The 18,574-nt window shown below is 44.1% G+C and overlaps 1 protein-coding gene across 1 annotated transcript in view; it reads left to right on the top strand.

Annotated features, from left to right (window-relative positions):
• The first annotated feature begins 499 nt into the window (after positions 1-499).
• LOC142095475 (uncharacterized) overlaps positions 500-18,574 on the top strand; it is a 65,285-nt gene continuing 47,210 nt past the window's right edge. The window contains 8 exon segments of the mRNA XM_075178420.1: positions 500-1,124; positions 1,662-1,779; positions 2,937-3,128; positions 3,208-3,331; positions 3,520-3,617; positions 6,948-7,059; positions 7,935-8,676; positions 10,046-10,115. Of these exon segments, the coding sequence (XP_075034521.1) occupies positions 934-1,124; positions 1,662-1,779; positions 2,937-3,128; positions 3,208-3,331; positions 3,520-3,617; positions 6,948-7,059; positions 7,935-8,676; positions 10,046-10,115 (1,647 nt within the window). The 5' untranslated portion in view covers positions 500-933.

The raw sequence follows: 18,574 nt of genomic DNA on the forward strand, positions 1-18,574 counted from the left end.
AGAAATAAACTGTCAGGTAATGGTTAATGATAAGATTGTGGATCTGGGGTATAACATTTTGTCTCTGCAATACATCTATGAGGCTGCAACATATATATATATATATATATATATATATATATATATATATATATATATATATATATATATATATAAACAGAAACAGACAGAGTGCAGAGTATCCCTGTTTTATATATATATATATATATATATATATATATATATATATAGATAGATATATGTATATATATATATATATATATATATATATATAGATATAGAGTGATGCCTCCTCTACCAGCTGATTTTCGTCAGGCAAAGCGGGAGCTCTGTCTCGGTGTCACTAGCTGTACACACGGCAGCGGCCATTTTGTTGTAGCTAGACTGCTTTGGAACGCACTGACTGTAAATCTCTTGGAGCGCACAGACCGGAAGTTCTTTGCAATATCATCCGGGTGGCCCTTAAGTAGACAAGAAGAAAAAGAGAACAGGTAATGACATTCATTTATTATTTATTATCTCAGATAAAAGCCGGTATCATGCTGTTATTATAATACCCATGTAGCAGCCTCAGTAGGTCTCCTGTTACTGTAGTTCAGATAGAGCAGACAGTAGTGCCTTGTTATCTTTTTTTTTTATATGCAGGTGGAGCAGGCTGTGGTGTACTGTTATTATACAGGTGGAGCAGATTCTGGTCCAGTTATTTTAACAGAGGGAATAATCAATGGTGTTATGTTATTAAAATGCACATGGAGCAGACTCTGGTGACCTGGGGAAGTGTCACTACCTGATGTGTCCTCTATGTAAAGCCCCTATAGGGATAATAGTGATGAATTGTTAATGAATCATCTCTATTTGTTGGGTGAGAGGTCTCCAGACATCTTCCACATTATCTAAACATATGGGGGCTATTACATATTATATATTCCTTCTATGTTACTGTCTTGTTTCTCCATATGCATAGTCACATTTATATCATTTCCAGGAGGACTCTGCTGCTGCAAGCAGGTTATAATATTCTATAATAATATATCACATATTTCTTCCATGTTACTATTCTGTTGTTCCATATACAAAATCGTATTTTATATATTTTCCAGGAGGACTCTGTTGCTGATGCGCAGGTTATTATATTATATAATAGTAAAAGTATATATTACATGTTACCTCTTTGTCACTGTACTGTGTCTCCACATATGCAGAGGTACTTCAATTTAATTTAATTATTGTAATCTAAAAATAACAAAATGATAAATTATTGCAGCGGTGTATATTAGTGGGCAGTGTTTGGTACAGTGGAAAATATGTACATGACTTGCATGATGTAGCAAAAAAGTATAGACTTATTGCAGCATTGAAGTGACTACTTAGGTGGTAAATGTTACAAACATTACTCTACATTGTTTTGGAAATTTAATTGTCTAATGTGCTTGGTAGGATAACAAAGTAATACTGTACACCTCAGTCCCAAATGTCCACTATATTCGTTGTCCAGGACACGCCAGACACCCTAATGCCCAATCGTATAACCTCGTAATGCCTCTATATAATAGCTCACATAGCTGTATTATGCACTAGTTTAGCTCCATATAAGTGTGCCTCCTCCTTCTATTTCTGCAACAATGCCCTTAATTTATTCTCTATTTCTAATCCACCCACAGGGCAGTGTCTTGTTTTTATCATTTAAATGTCTCTGGGAAGATGTTTGACAGCAAAAATCACATGACTGAGAATATATTAAACCTCACCCTGGAGATCATCTACCTGCTGACTGGAGAGGTGAGGGATTCTGGGAATGGCACAGTGACATCCGTCATATCTGTTAATAAAGTATGAACCTGACTGGAGAAGTGAGGGATTCTGGGAGTGTCACAGTGACATCACTGTAATCACTATTGATAAAACATTGAATGGATTAAAGAAAACCTAGACCCTTGTTTCATCTAAAAATCCTCCTGTCCTACCAGTGCAGGCTTCTTTGTTGAGACGAAGGACCACACTCTAAGACCTTTCATTGACTACAGTGGTGTTACTAAAATCACTTTCAAAAACATAATCTCTTTCTTTTGATACCTGAATTTTTGGCCACAACTGTGGAGCTTCTGTGCTTACAAGACTCTACTTATGTGAAGTGTATAATTTGAATAAGATGAGTTTTCAATAATCGAAACAGGCGATAAAAATACCTTGTGATGTCCTTCAGCCTCTGTAACGCACCTGAAGTGTTTCAATCTTTCATAAATAAAATATTTTGTTATCTTATAATTTTATCATCATGCAATTGGATAATATTTTAATTTTCTCCCATGTGTCCTCAGATCGACAACTTGTCAGGACAGTACAACAACACCTGTGATATAATAGTCCACCTAGTTAGCTTGCATTCAGAAACATGCCTGTGATGTTGGGAGCCTCTCCATTTAAACCCGTTTTGGTTATTCTCTTGTGTCTGAACAACATGATATCATCATCATCTATTTATATAGCTCCACTAATTCCACAGCGCTGTACTCACTCACATGATTCCCTGCCCCATTGGAGCTTACAGTCTAAATTCCCTAACATACACACACATACACAGATTAAGGTCAATTTTAATAGCCAATTAACTTACTAGTATGTTTTTGCAGTGTGGGAGGAAACTGTAGCATCCCCACACAAACACGGGGAGAACATACAAACTCCACATAAGGCCATGGTCGAATTGAACTCATGACCCCAGTGCTGTGAGGCAGAAGTGCTAACCACTAAGCCAACGTGCTGCCCTACATGATATGTTAGTGTTTGTTGTAATTAAGCAATGTCTTATTTTCTAAAACCATTATCTCATAAGATTATATGATTATACGTGTACATTGGCCATAAGCAATTGATTTCTAAACCAGTGAATGGTGTCTACACTTTGTGCTGATTTTTTTTTTTTCTTTAACACATAGGATTACAAAGTAGTGAAAAAGACTTATAATGAGTGTGAGACACCCAGTAGCCATCCCCGTGTGTCAGGAGGATTGAGCAGGACCCAGAGCCCCATCACGGTACCTCCACCTCACTCACTGATACATGAGAGAAACAATGACCAGAGGATTCTAGAACTCACCAATAAGATCATTCAGCTCCTGACTGGAGAGGTGACTGCTGGGAATGGGACATTATACAGTAACACCAGAAGATGTGTCTGGGTGATGACTGTATCATTGTGTGTGTCAGGTTCCTATAAGGTGTGAGGATGTCTCTGTCTATTTCTCCATGGAGGAGTGGGAGTATTTAGAAGGACACAAGGATCTGTACAAGGACGTGATGATGGAGAATCATCGGCCCCTCACATCACTGGGTAAGAGGAGACTTCAATTTATTGAAAAGTTTTTAGGGCTACCTTGATACACAGGTAGGAGCTCATGTAGAGTTGGGTGGGTGTATGTCTATTTTAATGCAAGCATCTTTTCCTGCTAACTTTACATAAGCTCCTAATCTGTTAATCATATACAAACAATTTATTCAGTCACTGTGTGTTTCTTTCAGATGGATCCAGTAACAGAAATACCCCAGAGAGTTGTCCCTGTCCTCTTTATTCTCTGGACTGTATAGATGAAAATCAGAGTATCCCACAGGATTATCAGGTAGATGGAAATTAATGAGGGTCCCACCAAATAACTAAATACCAAAGCGACTCTATTTAATTTCAATTCATTAAAGAAGAAATTCTTATTTTTATTGTTTTGTGGGTTAATTAGGTTGAAGACCTGATTGATATTAAAGTTCATGTTATAGAGGGAGTCAAAGAGTAAGTTCTGCCAACCGTTTATTATTACCACTACTATTGGTGTTACTTGGATACTAGACACTCACCGACTGTGCAAACGGAGCACCAGTTGTAGTTGCTGCCACCACCAGTCTCCTGCTCATCTGCATCGCTGTGAACTTTTACCTCCATGTGGAAAATATAAAATTAATTACTTTGAAACTGCTAGGCTCCAATGCAACAATGGCAAAGTGATTTAAGGATTTTTAAATAAATAGATCATAGATGGATGCGGGTCAGTTACAAACAGATCCCACATTCCAAAATGCAAAGGGAAAGGGGACGGAGGTAGGAGAGAGATGTCGATTGTTAGAGGGATTGGAAGTACGAGGATGAGATGTTTTGGGGTTGAACTAGGAGCATGAGCATGTAGTGGGGATTGTATGGTGCAAAAGTTTGGGTGAGATATTCTTATGGCTGCTGGCAACAACTATGATTTTTTAGAAGTATGAATAAATAAATCTGCCTATTTCTAGGCCCTTAAACTTAATCATACTCTGGTTGGATCACTTATAAATAACTTATTACAGCGGTTCCCAAAGTGTGCGCCGCGGCTCCCTGGGGTGCCGCGGCGCTGTCCAAAAAAAAGAAGAAGAAAGAAAACCCCCCAAAAAAAACAACTTACCAATTCAGTGCCGGATCCTCCTCCTCACTGTTCTCACTGACTGCCGGTTGTGACGTCATCACGTCCGACAGTGTCAGGAGGAGCGGCAGCAGAGAGGACATAAGGACAGAAGACAGTGGAACATGAAGAAAAAAGGTAAGAAAAGGAACGGAGAGTGAAGGGGTACAGAGAGAGGTGCTGAAGGGGGGGAGGGGGGCACAGAGAGACGCTGAAGGAGGGGGACAGAGAGACGCTGAAGGAGGGGGACAGAGAGAGACGCTGAAGGAGGGGGACAGAGAGAGACGCTGAAGGAGGGGGACAGAGAGAGACGCTGAAGGAGGGGGAGAGAGAGACGCTGAAGGAGGGGGACAGAGAGAGGTGCTGAAGGGGGGGAGGGGGGCACAGAGAGACGCTGAAGGAGGGGGACAGAGAGACGCTGAAGGAGGGGGACAGAGAGAGACGCTGAAGGAGGGGGACAGAGAGAGACGCTGAAGGAGGGGGACAGAGAGAGACGCTGAAGGAGGGGGAGAGAGAGACGCTGAAGGAGGGGGACAGAGAGAGACGCTGAAGGAGGGGGAGAGAGAGATGCTGAAGGAGGGGGACAGAGAGAGACGCTGAAGGAGGGGGACAGAGAGACGCTGAAGGAGGGGGACAGAGAGACGCTGAAAGAGGGGACAGAGAGGGACGCTGAAGGAGGGGGACAGAGAGAGACGCTGAAGGAGGGGGACAGAGAGACGCTGAAGGAGGGGGACAGAGAGACGCTGAAGGAGGGGGACAGAGAGAGACACTGAGGGGGGGAACAGAGAGAGACGCTGAAGGTGGGAACAGAGAGAGACGCTGAAGGGGGGAGGGGACAGAGAGAGATGTTGAAGGGGCGGACAGAGAGACACGCTGAAGGGGGGGCAGAGAGAGATGCTGAAGGGGGGGACAGAGTGAGATGCTGGAGGAGGGGGACAGAGAGATGTTGAAGGAGGAGGACAGAGAGAGACGCTGAAGGGGGGGACAGAGAGAGATGCTGAAGGGGGGACAGAGTGAGATGCTAAAGGAGGGGGGCAGAGACGCTGAAGGGGGGGACAGAGTGAGAGCTGATGAAGAGGGGGACAGAGTGAGAGCTGATGAAGAGGAGGAGACAGGGTGTGATATGGCGAAGAGGGGGGACACAGGGTGTGAGATGGCGAAGAGGGGGACACGGTGTGAGATGGCGAAGAGGGGGGCACAGGGTGTGAGATGGCGAAGGGGATACAGAGTGATATGGTGAAGGGGCACAATGTGATGGTGAAGGGGTCTAAATACATCCCATCGGGCCTGGCATATTGGAGCACTATTTAAACCTCCCACTTCCTCCTGTCCGATGCCTGTTCTTCGAGTTATTATTATTATTATTAATATTTATTTATAAGGCGCTACAAGGCATCCGCAGCGCCGTACAGAGACAAACAAAATCACAATACAATGGGAGACAGCACAGTACAGTAAACACAGCAACTCAGTACGCTCAATGCACAGCTAGAGAGGGCGGGGAAGGGGGAGGGAGGATCCGAAAACGACGGGGCCCAAGAAGGGGGGCGCGGAAGACAGGGAGACCCCCAGGGGGGAGGAGGGAGCGAAAGTGGATGTGGGGTGGAGGACCCTCGAGGAGGAGGGCCAAGTAGCCGGAGAGCAGAGTCAGAAGCGGTGGAAACAGGAGGAGAGATGGCCCTGCTCAGAGGAGCGTACAATCTAAGGGAGTTCATTCACTCTCTGTAAGGACTTGGCTCCTTTCGGTCTACTCTTCTGCGGTTACTCCATTGTGGACGCACCTCTCTCTCGATATCGCCTGCTGTGCTCTGGGTTACCATCTATGGATCAGCTATAGTTCTATTCCGCTACTGCCCTCTGAACTGCCGCTGTACCAGTAACTCTCCTTCTGTTGCTCTGAAGTCACCATCATCGCATCAGCCATCATTCTATATCTCTATTGTCTCCATTGAACTGCCGCTGTCCCAGAGACAATCCTGCTGCTGCTCTGTGCTACTAATATCAGGTCAGCTATAGGGCTACTTCTCCAGTACTCCTCTGAGTTGCTGTCATCTTTCCTCCGTGTCTGGCTCCGCCTACTACTCTGCCCAACACTCATCCAGGGGACCGCGACCTGCGGAATAGGGGCGGCGAAGTCAATACCCCCTTGCGGGGGTCCCTGGTGAACACCACCTATCTGTTAGATTCCGCTCCCCTGAATGATCAATATCGCCTGGCAGTTGCAAGGGATCAACTAAATATCCACATTTGTGACAATATAGTTGTTTGCCCTCTACTCAGAACTAGTTGATTTAAATTTTGGTGCTCTTGTCAGCAAAACAAAGCCTCACTTGTCGCACACCGCACCCTTCCCTCAATGTGAAATTCACTAGGATAAACAAAGCAGTTACAGAATTAATCTTCATATAACAGACACATGGCAAAACTAAAATGTGGTGTGGTCACTTAGATTATATAGGGTTTAATTTCAGTTAATTAAAGCAGATATTATTAAACTGTTATATTATTGTTTTGTGGCTTACTTAGGGTGAAGATCTGATTGTTATTAAAATAGAAGATATAGTGGTAGAAGAAGACACATATGTGAGAGGTTATCAGCAGTGGGAGGAGGAGGAAATCCCTAAAGATATCAGCACAGGTAAGTAATAATCTCTAAATACTCTATCAGTACAAACTAATGAGGAAATAGTATCTGCCCAGCGGGGGAGTCAGGAGCCTTCAGCCCCTATTAGACTCCTGCTCTCCTCCTCACATCATGTCATCGTGCTACCAGCAAATAGATCTGACCAATCTCCTCCTTACAGACTCTTGTGACATTACTCATGATACGCTCTGTGTTATACCACATGTGATATTACACATGATCCTCCCTGAGAACTAACACATGACATTAGCAATGATCATCCCTATGCGCTAATGATGATTGCAGTTTTGTATGTGATCCAGTACTGATAATTTTCTGATTCTGCTAAACTAATGCTGCCTACATATCAATATTTGTAAGCATTGAGTATGACTCCTTGGGGGAGTGAAGTGAGAACTGTGGCTTGGATGTTTCATATCTCTGTTCGAATTAATGCTATTGGATGCCCAAGTGGGACCTCAGAGGGAGATGTCTGGAGTTAGAGAGACAGATCCCAATGCAGTTCTAGAGTTTTTAGATGGAGATCCATTAGTGTGAGATCAGAGCAGGATGCTGCTATCCTGCATATGAATCGTTTGTCCATGGTGTGGGTGCATGCTCAGAGAGGCACCTGAGAGACTTTCAGGCTGCATGTACCTATGCCCCAAATAAGATTGTCAAAAAACGTCAACGGGAGAGCATGCTATTATGTAGGCTGCGATGTAGAAGAAGAAAGGTTGAGCGCTCTTCTTCCAAGTGTTGCATTTGTGATGGCAAAGCTGGAAGATGGATGAATTCAATGTGATTATATTAATAGTTATTCTACTTAAATGATAAAATAATTATATTGTGCATAAATATTAATTTCCATATATTTATTGTATTCATAGCAAATGGACACGACATCAAGAATACCTTGGAGGAACATCTCATTTTATTTCCAGATTGTGAAATAGAAGATAATGACATTGCACAAGACTCTCCAGGAGAAAACTCAATTACCCCAATTATACATCAAGTACTTCACAGTGCAGATATATCATCTGATTCCTCTAATCACGAATGTTCTCCTGATAACTCTGATACTGATGCTCATACTGGTGGTAAACTATTTTCATGTTCTGAATGTAGGGAATGTTTTACTCAGAAATCATATCTTGCTAGTCATCAGAAAATTCACAAAGGTGCAAAGCCACTTACATGTTCTAAATATGGAAAATGTTTTACATTCAACTCACATCTTGTTCAACATAAGAAATTTCACACAGGTGAGAAGCCATTTTCATGTCTTGAATGTGGGAAATGTTTTAAACAGAAATCAGAACTTACTCAACATTGTAGAGTTCACACAGGCGAAAAGCCATTTACATGTTCTGAATGTGGGAAATGTTTTAATCAGAAATCAGGTCTTATTCAACATCAAAGACTTCACACAGGTGAGAAGCCATTTTCATGTTCTGAATGTGGGAAATGTTTTAATCAGAAATCAGGTCTTATTCAACATCAAAGACTTCACACAGGTGAGAAACCATTTACATGTTCTGAATGTGGAAAGTGTTTTAAGCAGAAATCCGGTCTTATTCAACATCAGAGAATTCACCCAGCATTTCCGTGTTCCCGGTACAGATATTAGTGAAAAGCAATCGGAGACTTCACAAAGAAGCAAAACAAATTTCATGAGCTTTTTCCAATAGTAATAGAAATTGCAGCAATATTTGACATACCATCATTTTATTATTCAAAAATGTTATTTGTTCAAAGCCAACCATAAATACAACTTACACTGTATATAGGCATCCCTGCTTAATGAAGTGTAAATAAAATTTAGTTTTTTTTTGAAATGTACATTTTTATTGTCTTTCACAAGTTAACAAGAAAACCCAGAAATTCTATTGCATTCAATTAATACTATTGCATAATAATAAAAGTAAAAATGAATTGAAAGAGGAGACAGATTATTGTTAGCTGTTTGAGGAGCTATCAGCATTATAACTTGTTTTGAGAGAAGACTAACGAGTGGGAAAAATAGGGATGAGGTGGCAAGCGGTCAAGGGTTTACAAACTATTAGTGAGATCGTCTAACAGGGGTCGGGGGAGTTTGTGAGATATCTAAAATTAATAACATGGGTGGGTGGTAGCTTATTAGTGGATGGGTTTTCAGTAAGCGAGGTAGCCCAAAGGTTAGGTCCAGTATACTTGAGGGATGTCAAGCATTGGTTAATGGAGGCTCAGCTTCATTATAACTTGTCCGGGGAGTCCAAGTATTTTGGAATTTAATTGGTGTGTTATTTAGGGTGGCAGTAATTCTTTCCAGGCGGTAGAATGACCAAATACTATTTATAGTTGCTGAGAGTGAAGGGGGAGAAACATTCTTCCGATCTGCTGCTATTAAGCACTTTGCAGCGTTTTAGTTATGCCTAATCAATTTTTACACTGGCCGTGGTGTATTTGGCCTGGAGATAATAACGGAGAGTCAGGCATGTTGGTCTGTGTCATTGACGTAATGAGAGTGTAAACTTATTGCCAAAGTGTCTTATTTTTGGGCAGGACCCCCCAAACGTGCAGCAGGGTACCTGGACAACCTCATCCTCTCCAGCACTGATTTGTAGATTTTGGAAATATGGTATAGATTGTGATTATTAATCAGTTGATATAATGTAGATATGAGACGTTTTGTTGAGGGAGAGTCGCGACATAGAGACTCCAGTGTGGAGCATTGATCTGAAGGAAACGGAATTTGCAGGGAATGTCTTATCTGAAGATATTGGTAAAGAATCTTATGCTGTAGGTCCAATCTTGTGTTGAGTTCCGAGAATGAGGGGAAAAGATGAATTTGGGCTATATCCCAGACATAGAGTATATTATGTTGGGTCTAGTGGTGGAACATTTGGTGATGCATACATGGGGCAAAGTGTGAGTCTTTTTTGTTCTCTGAAAAGGCAAGTTCTTGAGAAGTCCTTTTTTCAAACTACATATGATAGATGTATTTTCCTTATTACAGTCAGTATGGTTTTTCACTAAAGGATGTTCTCATTCATATGATTGATATATGTGGAAATAAGAGAAGGAAAGTGCAATAGTGCATTTATGTATAAAAACAACAGCAAATATACTGCGCATAGAACCTAATTTAGCCAATCCCAGAATGGAGGTTTAGCGCTAACGCATTTCGACCTTCTACAGGTCTGTATCAAGGCATGTCATAACAATCATCACAATGATTTATTTATAGTGTCATACTGCATCATGTGACTCAATTAACCTGTTGTCACATGGTTACTAGAGATCTAAATCCTAAATCATTCACATCTTCCATTGCCCCACACAATTTGGATTAACTGTTCCTTTCCACTCTCTCATTACCTACCCTAACTAATACACATTCTCTCCATCATGCATCTACTCAATTTACAGTCTCTATTTACTGTCACCATACTTCTCTACAAACTCCTCTTCTCTCTCCATCATCCTATTCCTCCCTACCAGATTATGATTTTCCCTTCACTACTTCCCTCCTCGCTAGTCTGTTCACATGAACTATTTTGTCTCCACCACACTCTCCAGCCCTCTTAGATCTACCTCTAACCTGCACCTTGTCGCTGGTAATCACCTCTCACTCCCGCCTACAAGACTTCTCCCGTGCTGCTTCCCACTTATGGAATTCCCTACCACGCTCAATCAGACTTTCTCACAGCCTTCAAATCTTTAGAAGCTCTTTGAAAAGCCATCTCTTTTTTAGAGGTGACATTATCCCCTATAACACTATTCACACTAATGCCCCCTCACAAGTGTCCTAATCTCCACTCTGAAGCAGTACTTTGCATGGCCGTGTTTTTTGTATGTACTGTTTTCCCTACTGTACGGCACTGCGGAGCACTGTGGCACCTGATAAATCTACGGTAATAATAGTAATAATAGCAATATTAGAATCCCAGCCAGAGGTTTGAAAAACACAGCTTGATGTCTCACTTGTTTCACTTTAATAACTTGAACATAGCAAGGCAAAATAAACCTGTCACTCACCGGACTGTGAGTGCTTCTTCCCGGACTATTAGGAACCGAGGACGTCCTCTATCCTGAGGGACTGCGCATGCGCAGCCCTTTCCAAACCTTCAGTGTATGTTCCTTTAACTTAATTGGCAGATCAGGCAACCTCCCTATATTAAGCACCTGTGGTCAACACCACGTTGCCTGATCTTGGAGTCTCATTCCCCATGAGTCTCTGAAGGTGTTCCTGTGTTTCCTTGTTCATTCAGCCCTGCTGATTCCTGTGGTTTCCAAACCACTTCTACCTCTGTGGTTTCCAAACCACTTCTGCTACTGTGGTTCCCATACCACTTCTACCATCTACTATATCATCGTGACTGTGAGCTGATTCCTATCCGCTGCCTCCGTGCACTACAGTCTTCTAATCACTTCAACTCTACCATGTATCATTGGGACTGTTAGCTATGCCTATCCGCTGCCTCCGTGCATTACAGGCTTCAACCACATCCACTCACCTGTTCATGATTGTGACTGCCAGCTGATTCCTATCCGCTGCCTCCGTGCACTACAGTCTTCAACCTGCAACTCGTCTGTGTTTCATCATCGTGACTGCTAGCTGATTCCTATCCGCTGCCTCCGTGCACTACAGTCTTCAACCTGCAACCCGTCTGTGTTTCATCGTGACTGTTTAGCTGATTCCTATCCGCTGCCTCTGTGCGCTTCAGTCTTCAGTCCTTGTCTACTCTACCGTGTTTCCTTGAGTCTGCTGCCACTATTGCTACCCGCTACTCTCCGTGATCATCTGTTCCAGTTCAACTCTGCTCCGGTGTCCCATCGTTACTGCACCTGCTGGTTGCTATTGGTTACCTCCGTGTTCCCGCAGAGACCCGCTGCTGTTACTTCTCAGCGCTACTCATCCATCTACTGCTGATCCGCTCTCCACGCCTTCCTGTGTTCCCTGCTGGTCTACCTACCTGTGCGCTGCACCTGCTAGACCCCTGCTTCACCCATCCAGGGACTTGTATCCTGCTGGCCTCCTGCCCTTCAGGTATCTCTGCACTCCTGTCTGACTGCCTTCTCCTGAACCACGGTATGCATACTTCCCATTGACTGTGCTGTGTATTGCATACCTTGCTGGACTGTGTTGGTTCTCCTCTGGAGTGTACTATCCGCTGAGTCTATTGCCATCATTGACTGTGTTGGTTCTCCTCTGGAGTGTACTATCTGCTGACTCTACTGCCATCATTGACTGTGTTATCTCATGCCGGATTACTTCAAGAGACTTTCTATATTGGCAGTGTTGTTCAGTCATTTATACATTTATATTGTGCATATTACTGTGGATCAAAGTCAAGGTGCCCGTGTATATATTGTGTTGCAGTCTCTCCCCGTGCACCTCCTCACATATATATTCAGTAGTACAACTTGCTAGTGGCAGACCACTGACTCCTGTTTACAGTTTCACCTGTTCCAGTATCCTCTCACATAACAGTGGTACAACTTGCTAACGCAGACCACTGACTCCCCGGATACCTCCACTTGGATTCCATTCCTTCACTCAGACAGCGGTACAACTTGCTATCCGCAGACCGCTGACTCTCATCACCTCCTCGTTTCTGTTGGACATTCCTCCTCACTATAGCAGTGGTACAACTTGCTACCGCAGACCACTGACTACCTTCACGTGTCCTTTGTCCATACAGTTCCTCGTGTATTACTACCTCCATATTGCCAGTGCTGCTAGTCATAGACTTTCCTGAGCATCTCATCATCTGCTATTTCCTGTTCCGTGATCACCCTGCTACCAGAGTACCATATTACCACCTATACTGCTCTGGTAAGCCTATCACCTGGTGATCCCTGGGTAAAGACTCCTAGTGCCCGTGACAGTAAGATCAGGCCATGACAGACCCAGATACGGAACCTACTGCTAAAGAGATGCTGCAGCATCTGGTCAGCCGTGTGGAGCAACAGGATGCTCGCCAACAGCTGTTACTTCAATGTTACCAATCGTTAACCTCCCAAGGAACATCTGGACAGACTGTTACAGCTAGTATTGAAGCTCCTGTGCTTTCCTCCGTTTCCCCAGTGCCATCCCAGGTGTCTACAGCTCCTACGCTTCACCTGCCTACTCCGTCAAAATATGACGGGGACCCCAAAACTTGTAGAGGTTTCCTTAACCAATGTTCAGTCCATTTTGAACTCCAACCTCAAAATTTTTCTACCCATCGTTCCAGAGTGGCCTATCTTATCTCATTGTTTTCTGGACAAGCCCTGGCTTGGGCCTCCCCTCTGTGGGAAAGAAACGATCCAATTCTACAAGATAGTGCCAAATTCATTTCCACGTTCCGAAGTGTGTTCGATGAACCAGGTCGTGTGACCTCCGCTGCTTCCAGCATTCTTCGTTTGCGACAAGGCTCCCATACAGTAGGACAGTATGTCATTCAATTTAGGATCTTAGCCTCTGAACTTCAGTGGAACACTGAAGCATTAGTTGCCGCCTTCTGGCAGGGGCTCTCCGATAAAATTAAAGATGCACTGACTACCCAAGAGCTTCCTTCGTCACTAGAAGATTTGATCTCTCTTTGCCATCGTGTAGACATGAGATTTCGTGAAAGAGAATCTGAGAAAACAACTTCTGCTAAAGCACCTCTTCGTTTAAACCCTCAATTTCGTCCAGTTTCACCTTCTGTGATTCCCATGGAGATAGGACGTTCCAAATTATCTTTAGAAGAGAGGAAACGAAGAGTAAAGAATAGACTCTGTATCTATTGTGCTGATTCCACACATATGCTCAGTTCTTGCCCTAAGAAATCGGGAAATGCCAGGCCCTAACTAGTTCTGGAGAGGTGAAGTTAGGGTCCCTGGAGTCCTCTCCATTGTCTATGAAATCTAAAGTCTGCGCTTTCGATGTTACGATTTCCTTTGCTACCAAATCCTTTGAGTCACAGGCATTGATTGATTCCGGAGCAGCAGGAAATTTCATTTCTAAATCACTAGTGAATCAATGGTCCCTACCAGTGATCACTTTAAAAACACCCATTACTGTGACGGCTATAGATGGATCACGTCTCATCAATGGTCTCATCACCCAGAGTACGTCTCCAGTAACCCTTCAGATTGGTGTACTACACCATGAAGAAATTTCGTTTTTAATTCTTCCTGTTACGACAAGTCCGATTGTCTTAGGCCTTCCATGGCTTCAATGTCACTCTCCCCAGATTGACTGGCGCACCCCTCAAGTTACGTCTTGGGGGCCTGAATGTCACCATCGTTGTCTCTCTCAAGTTATTCCTCTTAAAGTACAGCAATCTTCCATCTCATCGTCCTCCCCGGGACTCCCTCCTCAGTATGCTTCATTTGCCGATGTGTTTGATAAAGCTCAGTCTGAACGTCTTCCTCCTCATCGTTCTTGGGATTGTCCGATCGACCTTCTACCTGGCAAGACTCCTCCCAGGGGTCGGGTCTATCCTCTCTCGTTACCTGAAACTCAAGCCACATCTGAGTACATACAGGAGAATCTCCAGCGTGGGTTCATTCGACCTTCCACCTCTCCCGCTGGAGCTGGGTTCTTCTTCGTCAAAAAGAAGGATGGATCATTACGCCCTTGTATAGATTTTCGTGGACTCAACGCCATTACTATCAAGAATCGGTATCCCATTCCGCTGATCACTGAGCTATTTGATCGCATCAAGGGAGCTCGGATATTTACTAAGTTGGATCTTCGTGGTGCCTACAATTTAATTAGAATCCGTTCCGGTGACGAATGGAAGACCGCGTTTAACACCAGAGATGGGCATTACGAATATTTAGTAATGCCCTTCGGGCTGTGTAATGCCCCCGCGGTTTTCCAGGGTTTCATCAATGAGATCTTTCGGGACTTATTATATGTATGTGTCGTTGTCTACCTGGACGACATATTGATCTTCTCACAGGACCTGCCTTCTCATCACCAACATGTGGCAGAGGTCCTCTCCAGACTACGGAAAAACTCATTGTTCTGTAAATTGGAAAAATGTTCATTCGAGTTACCCCAGATTCCATTCTTGGGGTATATAGTTTCCGGAGTTGGCCTGAAGATGGATCCAGACAAAGTAAATGCTGTACTACATTGGCCTCAGCCAACTACTCTTCGTGCCATCCAGCGTTTTTTAGGTTTTGCCAATTACTATAGACGCTTCATTCAAGACTTCTCATCCATTGCATCTCCCATTGTGGCCTTAACTCGGAAAGGGGCTAATACTAAGCAATGGTCATCTGAGGCTCTCCAAGCCTTTCAAATCCTCAAAGAGTCCTTCTCGTCTGCTCCCATTCTGCGACAACCTGATGTGACACTCCCCTTCTTCCTAGAAGTAGATGCCTCTAATGTGGGCTTAGGAGCTATTCTCTCCCAACGCTCGGAGCAACAAAAATTACATCCTTGTGCCTTCTACTCTCGGGGTCTTCTGCCCGCAGAGAAAAACTATACTATCGGGGACAAGGAGTTGCTGGCCATCAAAGCTGCATTAGAGGAATGGAGATACTTGTTGGAAGGAGCTCGCCATCCTGTGACGATCTTCACGGATCATAAGAACTTGTCATATTTGCAATCTGCTCAATGCTTGAACCCTCGTCAAGCAAGATGGTCTCTTTTCTTTTCCCGTTTTGAATTAATTATAACCTTCAAACCAGCTGCTAAGAACAAGAAAGCTGACGCTCTATCTCGAGCTTTTGTGACGTCCTCTGATGTAGAAGAGGTTCCCAACCATGCTATTCTAGACCCCAAATGTATTTCTCTGGCTGCGTCATCCACCAAAATGCTACCATTTGGGAAGACCCTCGTGCCTCCTACTCTGAGGAGGAAAATCCTTTCGTGGTTCCATGCCTCTCGTTTTTCTGGACACGCCGGTGAACATAAGACCTTTGAGATTCTCTCTCGTAGTTACTGGTGGCCTTCAATGAGGAGAGACGTCAAAGAGTTTATTGCTTCCTGTGATTTATGTTCTCAGTTCAAATCCTCCCGCAGAACTCCAGCAGGGTTGCTGCGACCACTACCCATTCCGTCCAAGCCTTGGACCCATATTAGTATGGATTTCGTTACTGATTTGCCACCAAGTAAGAATCACAATACTATTTGGGTAGTGGTAGACAGATTTTCGAAGATGGCTCATTTCGTCCCTCTGTCCGGTTTACCTTCCTCGTCTACTCTGGCTGAACATTTCATTAAAGAAATCTTCCGCATCCATGGATGTCCGTCTGAGATTGTGTCAGATAGAGGAGTACAATTCGTTTCCAGATTCTGGCGGGCCCTTTGTAAAACCTTGGGCATACGATTAGCACTCTCATCATCGTACCATCCGCAATCTAACGGACAAACGGAACGAGTCAATCAAGATCTTGAGACTTTTATTAGGATGTTCTCTTCAGCCAACCAAGACAACTGGGTAGAATTGCTCCCTTGGGCTGAATTCGCCCATAACAACATGTACCATGAGTCATCATCCAAAACTCCATTCTTTGTGGTTTACGGTCACCATCCGTCTTTTCCGGAATTTCCTGCCCTCCCACCCACCCAAGTTCCTGCTGTGGAGACTGCTTGTCAGACCTTCAAAAATATCTGGTCTCAGGTCAAAACCTGTTTAAAGAAGACATCTAACAAATATAAGTCTTTCGCAGATAAGAAGAGGCGGGCTATTCCACCACTAAAAATTGGAGATCGGGTTTGGTTATCTACCAAAAATATTCGTTTGAAGGTTCCATCTATGAAATTCGCCCCTCGTTTTATTGGTCCATATAGGATCATTCAAGTTATCAATCCAGTATGTGTTAAACTTCTTCTTCCTAAGAATCTTCGGATTTCCAATGCCTTCCATGTGTCCTTACTCAAACCTCTTATTATCAATCGTTTCTCGACTCCTCCCTCAGCACCGCAGCCAGTTCAAGTTCATCAGGAGGAGGATTTCGAGATTACTGAGGTATTGGATGCAAAAATTTCGCGAGGAGTCCTCCGTTTCCTCGTTCATTGGAAGGGCTTTGGTCCTGAAGAGCGTTCATGGATCAAAGCTGAAGATCTTAATGCTCCTGCCCTTCTGAAGAAGTTTTATTCCAAAAATCCGGACAAGCCCGGTTCCAGGCGTTCTGTGCCCACCTTTAAAAGGGGGGGTACTGTCACTCACCGGACTGTGAGTGCTTCTTCCCGGACTATTAGGAACCGAGGACGTCCTCTATCCTGAGGGACTGCGCATGCGCAGCCCTTTCCAAACCTTCAGTGTATGTTCCTTTAACTTAATTGGCAGATCAGGCAACCTCCCTATATTAAGCACCTGTGGTCAACACCACGTTGCCTGATCTTGGAGTCTCATTCCCCATGAGTCTCTGAAGGTGTTCCTGTGTTTCCTTGTTCATTCAGCCCTGCTGATTCCTGTGGTTTCCAAACCACTTCTACCTCTGTGGTTTCCAAACCACTTCTGCTACTGTGGTTCCCATACCACTTCTACCATCTACTATATCATCGTGACTGTGAGCTGATTCCTATCCGCTGCCTCCGTGCACTACAGTCTTCTAATCACTTCAACTCTACCATGTATCATTGGGACTGTTAGCTATGCCTATCCGCTGCCTCCGTGCATTACAGGCTTCAACCACATCCACTCACCTGTTCATGATTGTGACTGCCAGCTGATTCCTATCCGCTGCCTCCGTGCACTACAGTCTTCAACCTGCAACTCGTCTGTGTTTCATCATCGTGACTGCTAGCTGATTCCTATCCGCTGCCTCCGTGCACTACAGTCTTCAACCTGCAACCCGTCTGTGTTTCATCGTGACTGTTTAGCTGATTCCTATCCGCTGCCTCTGTGCGCTTCAGTCTTCAGTCCTTGTCTACTCTACCGTGTTTCCTTGAGTCTGCTGCCACTATTGCTACCCGCTACTCTCCGTGATCATCTGTTCCAGTTCAACTCTGCTCCGGTGTCCCATCGTTACTGCACCTGCTGGTTGCTATTGGTTACCTCCGTGTTCCCGCAGAGACCCGCTGCTGTTACTTCTCAGCGCTACTCATCCATCTACTGCTGATCCGCTCTCCACGCCTTCCTGTGTTCCCTGCTGGTCTACCTACCTGTGCGCTGCACCTGCTAGACCCCTGCTTCACCCATCCAGGGACTTGTATCCTGCTGGCCTCCTGCCCTTCAGGTATCTCTGCACTCCTGTCTGACTGCCTTCTCCTGAACCACGGTATGCATACTTCCCATTGACTGTGCTGTGTATTGCATACCTTGCTGGACTGTGTTGGTTCTCCTCTGGAGTGTACTATCCGCTGAGTCTATTGCCATCATTGACTGTGTTGGTTCTCCTCTGGAGTGTACTATCTGCTGACTCTACTGCCATCATTGACTGTGTTATCTCATGCCGGATTACTTCAAGAGACTTTCTATATTGGCAGTGTTGTTCAGTCATTTATACATTTATATTGTGCATATTACTGTGGATCAAAGTCAAGGTGCCCGTGTATATATTGTGTTGCAGTCTCTCCCCGTGCACCTCCTCACATATATATTCAGTAGTACAA

Source organism: Mixophyes fleayi, chromosome 6 (genome assembly GCF_038048845.1).
Source record: "Mixophyes fleayi isolate aMixFle1 chromosome 6, aMixFle1.hap1, whole genome shotgun sequence".
Lineage (NCBI taxonomy): Eukaryota > Metazoa > Chordata > Amphibia > Anura > Limnodynastidae > Mixophyes > Mixophyes fleayi.